This window comes from Gouania willdenowi, chromosome 1 (genome assembly GCF_900634775.1).
Source record: "Gouania willdenowi chromosome 1, fGouWil2.1, whole genome shotgun sequence".
Classification (NCBI taxonomy): domain Eukaryota; kingdom Metazoa; phylum Chordata; class Actinopteri; order Blenniiformes; family Gobiesocidae; genus Gouania; species Gouania willdenowi.
This window is the reverse complement of record NC_041044.1, coordinates 23400384-23419369: the sequence shown is the minus strand read 5'-3', so window position 1 is coordinate 23419369 and position 18986 is coordinate 23400384. Positions and strand designations below refer to the sequence as shown.

General features: G+C 37.1%; 2 protein-coding genes across 2 annotated transcripts; one reads left to right on the top strand and one right to left on the bottom strand.

The window, feature by feature from the left end:
* The first annotated feature begins 5600 nt into the window (after positions 1 to 5600).
* Positions 5601 to 13146, top strand: LOC114480809 (N-acyl-aromatic-L-amino acid amidohydrolase (carboxylate-forming) B-like). Its single transcript, XM_028475266.1, has 7 exons — positions 5601 to 5818; positions 8116 to 8342; positions 8446 to 8638; positions 8817 to 8910; positions 11066 to 11173; positions 11342 to 11451; positions 11554 to 13146. Exons 2-7 carry the CDS (start codon positions 8116 to 8118, stop codon positions 11743 to 11745), a joined length of 924 nt encoding a protein of 307 aa, XP_028331067.1. The 5' UTR covers positions 5601 to 5818; the 3' UTR covers positions 11746 to 13146.
* Positions 13147 to 13315: 169 nt separating this feature from the next.
* On the bottom strand, positions 13316 to 18827 carry LOC114480730 (claudin domain-containing protein 1-like). Its single transcript, XM_028475171.1, has 5 exons — positions 18688 to 18827; positions 17760 to 18100; positions 16393 to 16488; positions 16105 to 16242; positions 13316 to 14479 (listed from the first exon to the last, which is right to left on the bottom strand). Exons 2-5 carry the CDS (start codon positions 18046 to 18048, stop codon positions 14259 to 14261), a joined length of 744 nt encoding a protein of 247 aa, XP_028330972.1. The 5' UTR covers positions 18049 to 18100; positions 18688 to 18827; the 3' UTR covers positions 13316 to 14258.
* Between the last annotated feature and the right edge of the window lie 159 nt (positions 18828 to 18986).

The window sequence follows — 18986 nt, the reverse complement described above, 5'->3', positions numbered from 1 at the left end:
AAATTATTTAACTCTTCATTCATTTGAATAAATAATGAATCATTTCATCTCTGCAGGAGAGAACTGAGTGTGTGTGTGTGTGGGGGGGGGGTGGTGTTCACATGGCCAACACAGATGCATTACGTATGTCGATTCTTGTTTTATACATCTAAACTGTATTTCAGGGGTCGCGTTAACCAATTATTTTCATTCAATGCCATTTTTTTTTTTTTTTTCATCGGTGATGGAAACATTTGAAGGCCATTTGTTCTTAGATCTGAAGAAGGCATTTGATACAGTTGACCACAGTATAGTTATAAGAACAATGGAAAAGTATGGTTTTAGGGGTATTGTTTTAGACTAGATAAAAAGTTATTTAAGCAACAGAAAACAGTTTGTACAGATATCCCAAAACAAATCATGTTTAAATGTTAAATGTGGGGTACCACAGGGGTCGGTTTTGGGACCGAAAATGATATTTGTAAAGTAAGTGAAAAACTAAAATATGTGTTATTTGCAGATGATACAATATGCTTTGTGCTGATGTGGACTAGCCGCAGCTCTTGAGGGTAGTCACTATGGAGATGTGTAAACTAAAAAAATGTATGATCTTAATAAATTATTATTAATCCTAAATAAAGTTAAAATATAGATGTAAAAGTTAATATAATCAATGTTAACATAGAAAGAGTGAACAAAGTCACATTTTTGGGTGTGATCTTAGACCACGGGATCTGGAAGTCACACATTAAATACATTAAAAGGAAGTTGGCGAGGATGGAGTATTGCTGTTCTGGGCAAAACAAGACACATTCTTAATCAAAAAGCATTGCACACTCTTTATTGTACACTTTTTTTTATTTTTTTTACCATATTTGAGTTACTGTCTAGAAGTTTGGGGAAATACATACATGACAAACATCCAACCAATATTCATAATGCAAAAAAGATCCATCAGACTGATACATAACGCAGGATACAGAGAACACGCATTCATTATGCTTAAAAACACCAGATTTAAAACTCCCACATCTGATCCAACTCAAAACTGTCCAAATGATTTTCTAAAGCAAGTAAAAGTTCACTTCCAAAAAAGTTTCACAAAATATTGTTAGAGAGAGAATGGGAATATAATTTAAGAGGAAAACCACATTTCAAGATACAATATACCAAAACAACAAACACTGTAAAATATGAGTATAACAATATCAGGAGTTAAATTATGAAACTGCCTAAAGGATGAAATAAAACAAAGCAACAACATCAACCAGTTTAAAACGCTTTTTACATCACATATCGTTAGTATAAGAAAGAAGATTTTACAGAGGACAGTAATAATATATAATATGTAAATAATGGTATACAATATAAGAATGCTTAATAAAAGGTTTTTGTTCATTTATATATTGCCACTCTAAATGAAATTGATATTTGTGTTGTAGATATGAAATTGTATAATATTAATACAATGTACATGTCATATACATTCATGTGTATGTATGTATATGTGTACGTATGTATATATGTTTGATGTGCATGTATAAACTGTTATATAAAACTTGTGCAGAATATGTATTGAATGTATATTGTAAAAATAGTGTGTGAAATTATGCAGAGAACCTTGTTTTGTTGTGTTGTGATGGGGTAGATCCTTTTGGCTGAAGAATTAGACAACTGAGTGTTCTTTGTTGTTTTGTTTTTCTGAAGACACTTCAAGAAATTTGATTACGCACAAGGATTCTCTGTTCAGCATTTCCAGACTGAATATTAATTAAAAATGAAATACTATTGATCCCGCGACCCTGAAAAAGGACCACGCAGGTCAGAAAATGGATTGATGAAATGTTACTGATTGTGTCATGAACATTATTATTATTTAAAAGTTAACTTGACCGTGTCAGTCATAAAGACAGACCACTAAAACATCAGTGCAACCTTTGCTGCATATTAATATTTTTCCATAGTGCTCATTGCAACTATTGAATAAACATCAAACCAAAAGCCAAATTATCTTTTTTAGCAGAATTTAGTGTTGGGAAAAAAAATCTATTTAATCGATTTATTGAATTTGTAAATAAAAACTATTTTTATTTTGCAAATTCAGGTTTTTCCCACCACAGTTTTTTCAAACTTTTTCACGTTCCGTCCTTGTGGGTTACTGTAGCGCGCTGTGAGCCCGCCCCCTCTTTGTTTACATGTGTTTACCCTTTGAGTAGGCTATATGTGTGCCACAGACATGTTTCATTTTTTATTCACACTATTCTGAGATGCTAAAGGAAGAGTTCATTATTTTTTTTAATTGTAATGTTATAAACAATGTAGTTATCTGATTTTTTAATCAGAAAATTTAAGCTGCTGTGAAGTTACTATTGCACTTTTGCTAAAACCTGGGTTAAAGCTTGAAATAGTTGAATGACAGAACCTCATTTACTTTTTATTTTGGGATTGTTCGATGCATTTTAACTCTTGAGGACAATGACAGCAATAAAGTTGCACTTTTGACAATATATCTGATGTCTGCAGTCATTTTTAAGTGGGTTGAAAAATCAAATCGAAACTCTAATTTTTCTTTAAAATATCGGTTTTTTTTTTGTCGGCAAAATCGCCCAGCCCTAGCAGAACAATAAAAAAACAGACACTTTTCTCCTCTCAGCACTGCAGGCAAACACAATTTATACAGCTGAACATATTTTCATAACTTTTCTGATCTGTCATGCATCGACTGTTATTCACATGTAGTTAAATGGTATCAATTTAAGGTGAGATGTCAAAGGGTTAAATTACATCTTTTCTTTTTAGCTAACTGTGGATGTTATTAACTACATCGATTAACTGAAAAATAAAAAATTTGTTGATGTGAACTGAACTCAAAGAGGTGATAAGAAACAGAAAGACGGTTAACAAGAGGAAGGACGGAAGAACCTGAGTATCAAGACAAGGATTCAACAGGACGCTGAAAGTGAGCTGAGGCCTGTTCTTTAGTTTGGAGACAGTTAGACAGGTGACAGAGAACAGAGAAGGCTTGTTTCCAGTGATGTCTCAAAGTTGGAATGCAAGGCAAGGCAAGGCACATTTATTTGTATAGCACATTTCATACACAATGTGCTTTATGTGATCTAAAAGTGCAAGGGAAAGCATTCAACAGCTTAAAATCAATAAGAACATTCAAATCGGCAGCAAAAAACATTTAAAATCATCAGTAAAAACATTCAAATTCATCAACAAACACATTATATCATCAACATGACCAAAAATCTCCTTCTCAATCATATGCAGTAGAGAAAAAAAGTGCCTTTAACTTTGATTATAAAATGTTCACATTAGATGCTGACTTCAGCTCTTTTTGTTTTTACTTCTTTGCAGCATAACAACTAAAAGCATAATCACCATGTTTACTGTGAGCTCTGGGCTCCACTATCTGACCTGTGTCCATAGATCTGAGAGACCTGCTGGGTTCATACCTGACTAACATCTCACTGATGTATTCCTATGGAATCAGAACAGTATCACAAATGCACATGCTTTGTTTCACAGTTGTATTTCAGATTCACAAATGCACACAATCTGTTTCGCAAATATATATTTTATGCAAACTTATAAATTCTGAAACGCACACGCTCTACTTCACAAATATTATTTGGAGGCACACTTGTAATATAAATCCACAGATGATGCAAATTGCTGAATGTGAAAATGTAAGACGCCATATGATTGGCTGAAAGCAAACACACCTGATTGGCTGATGAATCTGTCAATCACTTTTATCAGCCAATGGTGACGTTTGTCAAAATTCACCACACACAAATACACAGAGGTTTCACAGCACAGAAGCAGTTTGTAAACGCACATTCAGCAATTTGCATCATCCGTGGATTTATACTACAAGTGTGCCTCAAAATGATAAGTAGAGCGTGTACATTTCAGAATTTATATTACGAGTTTGCATAAAATATATATTTGCGAAACAGATCGTGTGCATTTGTGAATCTGAAATACAACTGTGAAACAAAGCATGTGCATTTGTGAAAAACCCTGCAAGAGTTCATTCATTATGATTAGGGATGTAACGATTAATCGTAAGGCAGTTAAAAATCGATTCATAGGTATCACGGTTGATATCGATTTTCTGAAAATTGAATCGCAGTACTTTTTTAACCAGCAGAGGGCACTATCCACAAGTGTAGGCGGCGGGCGGCGTCTGCTAATACTTTCTTTCTGGCCGCCTTCTACTCTTAAATATATTAATAAATGATTCATTACTCCTTTAGCACTGAAAGAATATCTGTAATATTACTTGAATATCTGTAAAAGTCACGTTTTTCTATTAGCTCTCTCTGCTAGCATAGCTTCTCTTCTTCACTGCAAGATATCTGCATGCCAGCCGACCACTGGGTTACCAGCGCCCTCTGCTGGTCCAAACAAATGTGACGTAAATCAGCGCAATCACGGTTTGTTTTTTTTAAAGTCCAATTGTTAAGGCACAAAATACATTTTCAGTTGCACTTTTAAAAGAAAAAGAGCTATTATGCAGTTTTGCATTGTTTATTTTAGAACCAGAATTTAAATTAATAGGCTTCATTTTCATTTGTATTATTCCTTTATTTATTTCATTCAAGATTTATTTTTAGTTAAATTGCATTGTTTTGAATAGTTTATCAAGGAATTCTTTTGACAATGAAAAATAAAAGGAAAATAATACAGTATTTAAAAAAAAATTTGTCTACAGTCCCATTTTGTAAAATAAATCGTGGGGGAATCGTATCGTGAACCGAATCGTATCGGGAGTTGAGTGAATCGCTACATCCCTAATTATGATACTATTCTGATTCCATATATTCTGGACCAAACCCATTCACAGATTTATACACCAGCAGCAGGACTTTAAAGTCTATTCTGAGGCTGACTGGGAGCCAGTGTAAAGACTTTTAAACCAGACTAATGTGTTCTGACCTCTTTGTTCTGGTTAAGACCTGAGCTGCAGCGTTCTGAACCAGCTGTAACTGTTTGATGCTCTTTTGGGGGATTCCTGTCAGAAGACCATTACAATAGTCTAATCTGCTGGAGATAAAAGCATGGACCAGTTTCTCCTGATCTTTCTGAGTCATTAAACCTTTCACTCTGGAGATGTTCTTTAGATGGTAGTAATGTATTTAGTGAATCAACCCCTGAAGCTTGTGTTGTGTGTAGAAGTTGCTGTAGCCATGTTGGCGACATTCATACATACACGTGCTGTATTTTAACCACTGGCTCGCATGTGATTAATATACGTATTGCGGCTTCGATTTGAGTTTCAATGCTGTCAGGGAATATTGTAATATCTCTAAAGATGCTTTATGGTTTGCTCACTAAGCTTGTGTAGTTTGCTGTCTTTGTCGTTGTGGTTTATGTTTGAGGTGTTGCTTTTCAGAGTTGCCCTGCAGGGCAAAAGAAGTACAGTAGCTGCTCTCGCTGGATTCTGGGGTTGAGTTCCTCTTACAGTACATGACCAAATGACTACCAGCTTGAAATCTGAGATGAAGAGCGAGAAAGAGGTGGGACGTAAGAAGGAGGAGAATTAAAAAAAAAAAAAAAAGTAAGTATTGGTACATGGAACAAAACAAAGTGTTTACACATGAACTGTTGTGACATCTGCAGTCGTGGCAGAGTGTGCGTGTGTGCGTGTGTGCGTAAGTGTGTGTGAGGGAGAAGAGTTGACGTGTGCATTTGAGTGAGAGTGTTGTTGTTGCTGCTGCTCAGCACTCCAGTGTGACACATTTCTGCACTGACATGGCTTCCCCTTTAAGTTCAAAGGTTGCTGAAGTTCACTGAACACTAAACAGACCTGAGTTTTGACACAAAGGTAAGACGTGACTTTTTTTTTGGCGTACATTACATTACATTACAAAGCAAACACACTTTGTCAAACTGTAATGCTCATCAATTTCACTTGACCTGAACACACAGCAAAAATGTAGAACGTGTGTGTGTGTGTGCCTGTGTGCGTGTGTGCGTGTGTGTGTTTCCAGTTTAGACACATAATAGAGTGTTAGGAGAACATAAAACTACTGTCTTCACTGTTCCTCACTTTGAGGACACAGAATATTGAACACACACTCTGAACATTCAGGATTCATTAACAGGGCTTGAATAAGTTTGACAACAGAAAGGAACAAGTTTGTCAGTCAGTCAAGTACAGTCGGTTTCACTAATTTCATGACTTTCATGACTTCTGTAGAACCACATTTTTCCACGCTGTCAGACATAATGTCTGTTTGTATCGATGGAAATCAACAGGAAGAGCTAAAGGCACAAAAACACGTCATTTAAATTTGATTTTGATCAGCCAAAAATGGAGAAAGCCACGATCGTGGAAACACTTTGAATCTGTTTCAAACAAAAGTTTAGAGAGAAGAACGACTCTAAAGGTACGTTCCTGATCAAATGACTGAAAAAATCATCATAATGAAAAATCCGTGTTCCACTCTTTATTGAACCAACACTGAGATTCTTCCACTTTTGCTGATTTATTTGGATTTAAACCGTCCCTTGAAAAGGTCAGAAAACCACTTTAATCACTGAAATAAAGAGAAGTGCATGTATAGCGGAACATAAATATCGGCTGAGATCATTTCAAACAAATGTATATGATTTCCAAACACAATATTCAGTTATGCTTCAGAAACTAAAAACCAAACCATGTTTCTGGCTCATGAAAGCTGACAATATTGCATAATGTGCAATAGTTTTAGTTTAAAAGCCGGCCACCTGCCTACTGCAATATTTTAACATTATGATTAAATAAAATTTGGTTAAGTCCAATTTTAAGTCAGCACTTGACACGGGCTATCAATAAGAAAAAACAACAGATCAAAAACAAGGAAAACAAACCAAAAGAAAGAAAAGCAAATCACTCACAAAAAGCAGAAAACATCTACACAGACATGATAACAATACATCTATGGCATAACAGAACCAAGACAACAAGCAATGAAAAAACACTCAATGAACACGTCCTTAAAACCACACACCAAACTCAGACAGTTGCTAGTTCATCTCAGAGACGAAATAGAACAAGACAAAAAAAAGGAAAGTGATATATGAAATTCCATGCATGTCATGCCAATACACATACAGTACGGAGACAAAGGAAGAATGATTATTACAAGGAATAACCAAACATTGTAGGGAGTGTGAAAAGGAGACGGCAGGACGACTCACAAAGATGGGGAAACACAGACAGGAAAATCTCAAGTCTGCAATATAACCACTGCAGAACACAAAATCACAACATGGACTGGGACAACGCAACAACAATTGGGACAGAAGGAAACAAACATAAACGCTGGATCAAAGAAGCCATCAAGATCAGGAAGTGGAGATTTAACATCAACAGGGATGAGGGAACATTTTTACTCTCCCACACATGGGGCGACAGGGGGTGTGGCCAGCCTCAGAGAACTCTGAGGTTGGCCACACCCAGAAATAACTCATAAGAACACATAAAAGCGATCAGTAGATACTTTATTGCTTTGCTTATGAAAGAACTCGTAAAGATACATCAAAGCATTCAATAGATTCCTCCGAGGAAGACTGACAGTTGGCAGTCGAAACATGTCAGGTGATCAGCTCCATGCTCTGTCCCATTGGTGTGTGAATGGGTGAATGATACAATACTGTGAAGTGTTTTGGGACTACCTCGGTGGCTATAAAGCGCTATATAAATCAAGTCATTTTACCATCAAAGTGAATTTCAATGTAAATTTCCTGAAAAAATGTGTCTGAATAAATGAAACCTTAACATATTTAGAAAAAAAAGACTTAATCGTTTAATGACAAACATTTCAACCTGTGCCGAAACAGACCTGCAACATTCTGAAAGGGATTTTCCTTTTCACACTTGATGAGGACGTTGGCCTCTGTGGTTCATCAGGTCAGGAACAGAGCTAAACAGGGTTAAAGTGCAATTTAAGAAAAAGTGACCTGTGAGTTTGTGATTGGTTTACTCAGTAACTTATTTGGGTTACTGAGTAAAGTCCTCGATAAAGTCAGCCTTTTTATGGTCTTACACCATAGACACCCATTCATTTGTTTTGTCTGGCCCTAAAGAAACAAGAAACAAACCCATGACGGACCTTTTTCTTCCTTTTTCTGGTCTAGATGGAGCACACCTCATTCCCACCACTGTCCAGAGTCGCCATTTGCGGCGGCACTCACGGAAACGAGCTTTCAGGTGTGTACATAGTGAAGGAAATGCAGAAGCAGAAGGTGGAAAAGATCGGATCGGTTTCAGTGATCAGCGTCCTTTCGAATCCACCTGCGATAGATGTTTGCAGAAGATACACTGAAACTGATCTCAACCGCTGTTTCAGCGATGCCAAGCTGAGGTATGCTCCGACCAGAGAAGTCACAACACCTCTCTAAAAGCAGTGGTGTTCCACTTGCTGGGGGAAAGGGAAACTTTAACTCGTGATTTTTTCTTGCATCTAGCTCCACTCTGACTGACTCAGCAGCTTATGAAATGAGACGAGCTCACGAGCTGAACGCTCAACTCGGGCCCAAGGGAGGTGAAAAAGCAGTGGATTTGATAATAGATCTTCACAACACTACCTCCAACATGGGCGTGTGCCTCATATTAAGCTACTTGGACTGGCTCACCCTCCACATATGCAAATACATACAGGTAGGAGTCAAAAATGCAAGCAGTAGGTTAGTAACATACTATTAGTGTTTATTTTTTTTTGACGAGTCGTGCACGAGACTCTTTCACTAATCAGCATCTATAAAGATTGATGTGAGGATAAGATGATCCGTTTGTACACTGCACACTAGTGTAATCATTCTGCTGTTTTGATTTGTAGACAAAGATGACTTCAGCCCCTGTGACAGTGATGCAGCTGAACGACTCCAACGCTGATGGTTACTCCTTAGACATGTTGGGAAAACATGGTTTCGGTGAGTGTCTGTATGTTTGTATAACACACGTCTACAGAACAGGAACTGTTAAGTGGATCTAATGACTCAGCGGTTTCCCCACTTGTAGCAAAAAAAAAAAAAAAAAAAAAAAAAACCTCAACATTTTGTAACGTTGACTGAAAACATTGACCATACACATTTTGAGGATCCTTTTGATTGTTTTAATTCAATACGCTCAATAGTTGCGCATGGAAACCCTTTAAACAAAGACAATGTTTCTTGTGTCTAATTATAATAAGTTAAAACACTGAATACTTTCTGTCTTATTCTATCATTTCACTTTAATGATGTTGACACACATTCTCTGCATTTTCAGCAAACTTTGACAAAGTTGGAGACATTGCTCATTAGTTAGGCAGCCAGGAACCTATCATCATCTTGCATGTTCTTTCTTTGTAAATCATACTCCCCATGCACTAAAAATCATCACATTTTCAACAAAGGTCCAATCCGATGCCAGGTATCCTCAGCTGCCAAAACAAGTCAATCGTGCTAAAGGTGGCACTACAGCAAGCCTTTAAAGTTCAACATTTTGAAAATTCCTGAATAAAAATCTACCACATGTGCTGCAGATTTGCAATGTTCACCAAAATGTAGCAACAACACTGAATGCATCTTCAGTGTTGTTCAGTGTTGTTCAGTGTTAAGTTCAACACTTAAAAAAAAAAAAAAAAAAAAAAAAAAAACTTATTAAACCTATATTTCCTCTCATGATTTGTTCAACTGACACCAAACTTGCTACAGCACATCTTTACACTGTTCTACACAAAACAAAACAGTCCACACTGAGCCTATAGTGAAAGACTCCAATCAAGTTAATGATAAGTGAGAAAATTATGTCTCAGTATGGACCCACACACTTTAAGCTGGAAGCAGCAAAGCTTAATTAATAGTACAGGTATTTCAAAAATGAAATACATTTGATATACATTAAAATTATTTTTCAACCAAAAATTATAAAGACAGCTCAATTGATAGACTATTATATTTAAACGACTAGAAGCTGCATATGCAATTAATGACACAATAAGTGCAACATCAAAATCCATCCAAAGTTCCTAACCTTCCTAGGAATACAGTTACAACAGTTTTACCCCCTTTGCATTTTTGTCAAATCATGTGTACCCCCTTCATATCATAGGTACCCTCTCCATACTTTCATATGCTTTTTTCATTTGTTCTATGTAAAACGTAACTAATTATTTTCTCCTATTGTCACAAGTGTGATAAAATAATCCTGTCTTAATAAATTACAAGACAATATAGTATTTGCAGCATCAGTGCAGTTAGTTTGTGGTGAACTTGTCCAAAAAATAACCTAAAAAAGAACTAAGGACCTTCCCTGATTATTTTTAAATGAATTGTTTAATATTTCCAAGTACTCCCTACAATGTGCTCCTGTACCCATACGCGTACCCCTGTTTGGGAACCACTGCATTACAACATCTAAGGAACTAAATGCTGTTTCACCACAGACTCTCTGTGAATACAAAGAGTTAGCCTGACATGATGACAACAAAGTACGTGAACGCTGATTGGCTTAAATCTTCAAAATGGCGATGCCCACAAATTGAGGGACGTTATGTGTATTCGAAGGTTAAAAGTTGATATAAAGGACTTTAAAGACATGTCTTAGACGGTATCACTTTCAACTTCTTTTGATAAAGTTCACTAAAAATGAGTCAAACAGAAACAGTTTCTAGTATAGAGGGTTTTCACGGTGTGTCATCAACCCAGAAGTCGCCATTTTGGAGATAAAGCAGCAGGTCTTCAAACAGCACGCAGACAAGGAAATCCCGAATTCCGAGACAAAATGGTGAACTATTGCCGTGTTTTTGGCTGTACCAATCGGTCAAACAGTGAGACACCTTTGGAGTTTTATAGATTGCCAAAAATGATAACAAATCAGGTTTCCCTCATAGATCCTGGTCTAGCTTTCCTAGCCACAAGCCCCTCCTTTCCTCTGACAACTTGTGAGATTGTTCTCCCTGATTTGTCATGACTGCTGCTTTATCTCCAAAATGGCGACTTGCGGTTGATGACGTGCCGTGAAATCCTTCTACATTCAAAGGAGGAAAAAAGAACGCAGAGGATCATCATAACACTGATGAGTTTCTATTTCTGTTTCTTGCAGCGATTGAGGTTGGTCCTCAACCTCACGGCGTGCTCAGAGCCGACATCTTCAACATGATGAAAAGGACTTTGGACTTCACAACCGACTGGCTTCAAGAATTCAATGATGGTGAAACCAAATGACAATCTGCTTCAGTTTAAAACACGTAATCAAATGCCTGCAGTTTTCCCCGATGACACAGGTTTTTGGTCTTAGTATAGGTGAATCCTGGAAGACCCCAATACCACTGTCATTTATTTCTATTGAGTCCACATTGTTTCTGTTTTCTCCACTCAGGTCACATATTTGAAGGAGGAGAAGTAGAAACATACAGTTTTTTAAGAAGTGTGGATTATCCAAGGGATGCGTCAGGTCAGATTACTGCAGCCATCCACCCACAGCTACAAGTGAGGGACACGCTAGCTTCACACTTCACAACAATAAACTGTGGATTATGAGCAGACAACTGTATCAGAGAGTAAATACTACATCTGTATACTGTTTTCTAGGATAAGGACTTCACGCTCCTCCAGCCTGGGGACCCAATGTTCCTGTCCTTCTCTGGAGAAACAGTGAAGTATGAAGGAGAGCCTGTCTACCCTATGTTTGTGAATGAATGCGCGTACTACGAGAAGAAGATCGCTTTCCATTTGGCTGAGAAGATCACGCTGAAAGTCCCGTCAATAAGTGTGAAAAACTAAGACTTTAGAGAAAAAAATGGACCAAATCACCCTGAGAAAATCCTAGTAAAGAAAACACATGCATGTACAACATTTGCTAGTCTGAACATTTCAAACAACTAAATCCACACAGTGATCATATTTGATTTTTAATGGGAATTGTTGTTTATTTAATAATTTGAAAGACTTATTTCTGATGCAATATTTTTTAGGGATTTTTTCAAAGATTGATTTAACTTTATTATTATTTGAAATTGCACAGGGCTGACATGGTCTGTGTTTTTATAAAATGATTATCCTCTTTCGCATATAGCTTAAAAAAAATAAAATCAAACCATCAGCACTTGAGTGATCAAAGATCGGAATCAATAATTTTGATCAGCAGGTCTCACTCTGCCCATGTATAATTTTTATTTTATTTTGGGTTGTTTGAGATTCAATGATTCCAAATAATATAATAATAATAATAATATCTGTGCAGTGGCTGTCAAATGATTGGACAAACATAAAGGATTATTATATTGGGGTTGTTTAATCCTGTAGTCCTGCAGGATTGGTTGTTAAATCATTTCTAAAATTCCTTAAAATAAAAAAGAATCAGTTGGTCAAGTGCCACTGCATTGATCTTAATCTTGTTTTAATATTATGAGACTTCTCTGCAACAATTGCTGGAACAATGCTGCTTGTTTTAGGGGTTGAAATGCAGCACAGCACTCAACAAGTATTTTAAATAGGCAGTTTACTAAACATAAAAGGTTGAGTTAAGGGGTGTAACCATGTTATGGTATTCATGTTATTTAGTCAAGTAATTTGGCCTTAAGGCATGTGTCAAACTCAAGGCCCGGGGGCCAAATCTGGTCCTCCAGAGCAACAATAAGGCCCACAGGAGAAAATGAAAATAAAAAAAACCTGAATCATTGCATAAATTACCAAATAATTCAGATGTAAATTGTTGTTGAAAAAACTCTTCCACAAAATTTCCCCAAATTAAATAAAAAATGGTCATTGAAGTATTTGTCACTTATTGCTTATTGTTGACACCTTCCATACTTTGTCTAATTTACAACTGGAAGGGCAAACTTGGAAATATTAATGTGTAAATGTGTCGATTTCACACTTAAACCCTGTGGCCCACTTGTGATCAAACTGCTACGTATTTGGCCCCTGAACTAAAACTAAAGTTGGACACCCCCGCCTTAAAGGGAAAAACAAATGGCTGACACAGGAGCTGACTGTGAACCCTTTTTGAAGATGTTTGTCCAGGTTTCAGTAGACATACAGTCCGTTTAAAAGAAATGCAGACCTGAGAATAAACTGCTCATATTGTGCGTGTGTGTGTGATCTGTAATCTGCACAAAGAAAGCAGATCTTCAACCGCAACATTTTGGAAGATTACACTTAAATAAAGGCTGTGAAACATAAGTCAAATGTGTAAAAGTCAACATTTGTTTATTTTGACTCAGAATCAAAAGGTGTGCTTTGGAGTGCGTAAAAACTGTTCTAAAAGCTGACGTGAATGCATGCACATTCAACATGTAATGCAGATTGTAGCAATGACAGATTTTACAAACAAAACAGCAAAAAACATGAAATCTTTCCAATATTAGGTATTTAATTCACATGGACATGCACATTCTTGTTTTTGTTTTAACCACAAAAGTAACAATTTAACTTTAAAAACCTGTCCAAGAGGTTTGAAACAGAAACCACCTTCTTAGTACCATACTTAAATTATTCCCAAAATAACATTAAATGCTGGAGGTGTTTCAGACAGTGAGGCTCCTCTATTCAAATGGCAGTACTACAGTTCAAACACCATCAAATCCTTTGAATGATTGCTCATATTAAAATCAAGTAAGAGCTCAACAAAGGCCACAGTGAAAGATGAGTGGTTACATTTATAGTGAGTGGCATTTAAAGACAAACAAACCAACCACAGACTGAATGAACAAATATCAAACATTGAATTACCACAGGGGTGGAAACGTCAAGTGAAAGGCATGCAGAGCAACAGCAACCGACCACAACAGAAGTCTCAAACATCAAAGAAAAATACTTATCAATAGCATTCATGCACTGATAATGAAGGCAGATGTGATTGTGACAGTACGTGTTTATAAAGCACAACCCAGCTAAGGGTCATGTGCTGAGCACTGAGCAAAAGATGAAGAAAAAAAACAGGAAATTCATCAAAACAGCTGGAAAACAAGTGCCTCATCTTGACTTTAGGGGCCTGTACTACAAAGCTGGATTTCCTCTTAACCTTCTAGCGGAGAGATATCCAGGATATACTTATCCAGCTTTGTAGTACAGGGCCTAGATGATATGTTTAAAATTAACATGCTTTGGGTATGATACAGGCTAGAGATGCTAAAAAACAAAGCTAAAACAAACCCCTCCAAGTTACAAAATCCTTAAACATGAGTACTTGTGCTGATGAGTCTTTGGGTCTGTGTGCATCTCTTTTACCATGTGAAGGAGTTTAACGAGGAGGAAAGCATTAGAAATGGTGGACTACTACTGTTTTCCTCCTCCTATGCTACCCTGTAAGCTGTGATGTGTGTGTAGTTCTTCCGGTGACTTCTGGCGGCCCACAGGAACAGAGCGGCTGCCATCATCTGCAGAGGGAAGGAGAACAGGGCGAGGTACAGAGACCAGCCCAACGAGCCTTCAACACCTTCAGGTGGCGTCGAGTGCTGGTGGAGCAAATCCACTCCAGCCAGGAAACAGCAGACGGAGCCCAGAGAGCACAAACCTGTGGGACAGAAAAAACCCAGTGGATCGCATTTCCCACTCAGTGGAAACACAAACATTCCTTTTTTTATAAATAGCAGGTGTCCATAATTAAATATAACATGGAAAGTTCAATCAAACCTTTATTTCACTGAGTGGATTCAGGATTTCTTTTTTTTTTATATATATATATATAATTTTGGTGAGACTTTACGTTTTCTCTACGATTCTCTCTAACCATGTTTGTACAACATTTGTAGTTTTACAGGAGATAATCTTTATTGGTGAATACTTATCTTTCAAAATAAAACCCTGGTGCTACATCAACTTGCCTACACATGAGAATCCGACAAGTTTACATCTGAATAAATGTAGTCTTTTGGCAGATTTGACAGAAATCTTATACATTTAAGGGGCTTTTACATATACCTCTTTGGTCCACACCATGCTTCGTTTCCTCGGATAGTCCGGTCCCTTTGCGGTGGTGTGAAATCTCACTTGAAGTCTGGTGCGGACCAAACAAGCGATCTCTGGTACTGTAAAGTGTGGGTCCTGGTTCACTTCAAGTGAAGCCTGGAGTGGATTTTATGATGTGAGAATGCAAACCAGGACCAAATACAGGAAGTGGGACCAAATACGTCTTGACGGCGCAACTCTGTTAATGACTAAGCAGTGGCACACAGCAACAATCACACAAACTGTCGTCATGGCAACGAGCATAGACAAACACCCAGCGTTCCTGCAGGCAGCACACATACACATGTTCTGTATTACTCCCACATCATTCATTTATTTCACTTCTCTCTCTTCTCCAAACAGTTCCCGTAGTCAGCCAAGGCTGCACACATGACTGCTGAATGTTTCACCTGCTCATACATTCTCACGTCCTCACACATGATACATTCTTACCTGTGACATGACGCTTGTGAGCATTGACAGGCAAGACGGGGCGGCTTCATGTCTGTGCTTATGTAGCACTTTAGCGTGGGTTATAGGATCATGTGATCATGGGTTATTATGAATTATTAATAATTACGTTTCTGGGGGTTTGTTTTAGGATTTTCTTTGGAAAAAGCATTTTTCTGACATAAATGTTTTTGTCCAATAGGTAACTGCCCATTTTGCCAGCATGACGTTGTTTAGAAAGTTTTGTGCACTTGTCAAAGAGCAGTGTGAAAGTGGACCAGACCAAATTAAAATGCAACAATGTTGCAGATTCACCGCTTGAACCACAACGAGTCCACAGGTCTATATGTGTGAAAGCACCTTTAGTCAATCGAGGGAAAAAAAGGGCAAAAATGATTAAAAGTTTTAGATGACGAACTAACACTGCAATAATAATTTATTTCAATGGCATCTACAAAACACGCAAATCATTAAGTTAAAAAATGAAATAAATAATAAAATGAAGGAACTTTTTTGGTGGGTCAGAACATTAAAAACAGTAACTTTTTACCAGTGTCTAGAGTAAGTAAAAAGACTAGAAATAATCTCTCAAAATCTATCCATTTTAATGTCACAATGTTTATAATAGCAAACACACGTGACTCTCTGTAACAGTCTCGCTTCATACTTTGTTAAGCCTCTGAGTGTAAATTCTTTTTTTCTGAATTGAACATTGAACAGATAAATACAAGTAGCTCCTACCAGCGAGAAGATGGAGGATTCCCACAGCCAGGGTGGGAGTGAAGCTGCGGCAGAGGCAGGCACAGACTCCAACAAGGCCACTGAGGAAAACCAGAGCCAACGACACCAAAGGCAGGAGAAACTGGCACCTCCACAGGTCTAAAGAGAACAGGACATTAACCACATTCACCTTTCCCCATCACTCTCTGTGTTGTTTACAGCACACTGTTTAGCATGAAAATGAGCCTCCATTTTCACTTAGTATTTACAGTAAAAGTAAAATGTTGCATCGAGCAACGACAAACTTACATGTTCTCAGCAAATCCTCTTTACCGTCTTGTTGATATTTGGGGATGAACTGCTGAGAAAGAGTGAAGGCCACACACTGACTCTCCATCTTGGGATCTAAAGTGAGCCAGAGCACACAGCCATCACAGTATTCAATATTGATAGTGGACGTGTCCCAATCTGATATTAATATCGGAAATTGGTCCGATAGTTAAAAAAACTAATACATTGGATCGGATAAACTACATTTCAAGATACAATATGCCAGAACAACACTGTAAAAGATGAGTATAATAATAGCAGGGGTTAAATTATGGAACTGCCTAAAGGATGAAATATAACAAAGCACCAACATAAAGCAGTTTAACAAGCTTTTTAAATCACAGTAAGTATAAGAAAGAATAGCAACAATTTTACCTAGGACAGCAAAAATATATAATATGTCTATCATGGTATAAAATATATTAATATTTAATTATAATAAAAGGTTTTTATTAATGTATATATTGCCACTCCAAATTTAATTGATGAAATTTGTGGTAAATATTAAATGGTATAATAATATTATGTACATGTCATATACATTCATGTGTATGTATGTGTGTGTGTACGTATGCATATATGTTTGATATGAGTGTGTAAACTGTATATAAAACGTCGTAACCCAGATCTACCAGTTAACAAGCCACACTACAGAACTCACTCACACGTGCTGTCCCTTAGAGGAATAAAGCAAAAAGTGGCACATATTGCGCAGCTGTTTGTTAATAAATGTGCCTGTGTGGTAATTTTATTCAGTAAATGTAACCCTGAATTGTCTTTCTGGTAAGACTTTATTTGAATTAATATTGAGATTTATATTAAATATTGAGATATGAGTTTTGGACCATATCACCCAGCCCTACTTTAAAAGTATAATTTGTTTTTTGTTTTTATTGGTTTGGAGGTTTTTATTCAGGGTTTTGTAATTTATTAATTATATTTGATTGTAGAACAGTGTTATGTTTGAGGTTAAAATAGTTGCTATTTTGCACTTTAAAGATATGTTTTTGTTATTAGTGTTATTAATGTTGTTTTTCAGGGTCTCCTAGTCTATTTTTTTCTATTCAATTCAATATTCTAGTAAATGGGTCAGTTTTATCTCATACCTACTGTTGACTATTGTTCTCTGATTAATACCACTACCTTAGGCCTTTTACACTATGACACATGACAAAATAAGTTAAAACGTATGTATGATCCATGCTGATAACCTATCATATCGATATTGGCCAACACTTCATGCTACAATATCAGTATCGTATCAGAAGTCTATTTGGGGCACCCCTAATTGATAGCATTACATTCCAGAGTGTGTGCTGTTTGCACAGGTTCACAAAGGGTCCTACCTGGCTCCTTGAACCAATGGGAACTGCTGGGTGCAGGAACCATGATGCACCTCCACCACAGTCCCAGCGTGCCATTCAGGAGGAACATGTTCCTGTAAAGCTTCTCGTCAAATTCTCCATTAAGGAACTCATCTTTGAGCACCGACACATTGCCGTCTTTCTGCTTGATGGGTGGGCTGCTGTACTGGTACCAGTGCTGAGTGCCCACTGACACAGACAGGTACACCGTGGCCAGCAGGCTCAGCACGGAGCCGATCACCAGAGCTGTGGCGTAACGGTTGTCCACCATGGTCAAGCAGAAGACTGCAGGCTTTCAGGGACTGGTTTACTGGAGCAGGAGCCTAATGTGTGGAATGGAAAAGGGAAAAAAGGAAAGACTGTTACAACAACAGACCCTAGTTTACGTAAATGGTCCATGAATGATAAAGTATGTGAGTATATCAGTCCCTGCAGGATCTTCACTGATTTTGGGAATTTAGTAAACGTTCGTGGAACAATTTGAGGCCCAGTAATTGTGATTATATGTATTTGAACTTTAGTAATTGAGAACGTAACTGAAATGAACTTTCTGAAAACTAAAAATAATTGTAATTGAAACAAATGCCGGTCACTGCAATCGTAGTTTAACATGGGTAATTGAAAACGTAATTGAAAATGTAATTAACCCCAACCCGGACACACACAACAATTTAAACTACTATCCAGATAAACACCATCTTCCTTTATCATCTGCCGAAAAGCTTGGTGCTAATAATTAGCTGTTGTGTTGCTAACCTCTGTTTACAGCTGTGAACAGAGGTTAGCATTACAGATAGCGCTAACCCCAGATATTCCTTTATTAATATGGTCATTTAAAAAACAGTAAATGCATTATGTTTAGTTCAAGACTTGTTTTGATCAGCCATGTGTAAAACCGGGTTATGTTTACCTGCTTTTGTCCTGTTTATTTTCCAGCAGACTTCCGTCATCTTCCTCCAGCTGACACTAGCTTTGCTCCGGAGGTTAAACACTCTAAGGGGCGTTACTGCCTCCTACAGGACAGGAGTGTTACTACCACAGGGAAGATCTTCATTTCTTTCTTTATTTATTGTATTCACCTTATTTTAACATTCAACCCTAAACAGAGCACTTCCGTGACGTAGCTTGATCAATCAAGCAATAAATTAAAAGAAAATTAACTTTAGACTTTAGTGCAAGATTAAATAAAAAATATCTAATATAAAAAAT

Bases quoted from the DNA above. Each gene is read 5' to 3' on its own strand.
- LOC114480809 (XM_028475266.1), top strand. From the start codon at position 8,116: ATGGAGCACACCTCATTCCCACCACTGTCCAGAGTCGCCATTTGCGGC. The intron at 8,343-8,445 runs GTATGCTCCGAC...TCTTGCATCTAG, and splicing joins TTCAGCGATGCCAAGCTGAG to CTCCACTCTGACTGACTCAG. The intron at 8,911-11,065 runs GTGAGTGTCTGT...TGTTTCTTGCAG, and splicing joins GTTGGGAAAACATGGTTTCG to CGATTGAGGTTGGTCCTCAA.
- LOC114480730 (XM_028475171.1), bottom strand. From the start codon at position 18,048: ATGGTGGACAACCGTTACGCCACAGCTCTGGTGATCGGCTCCGTGCTG. The intron at 16,489-17,759 runs GTAGGACCCTTT...GGCTCACTTTAG, and splicing joins CCATTGGTTCAAGGAGCCAG to ATCCCAAGATGGAGAGTCAG. The intron at 16,243-16,392 runs GTAAGTTTGTCG...TGTTCTCTTTAG, and splicing joins AGAGGATTTGCTGAGAACAT to ACCTGTGGAGGTGCCAGTTT.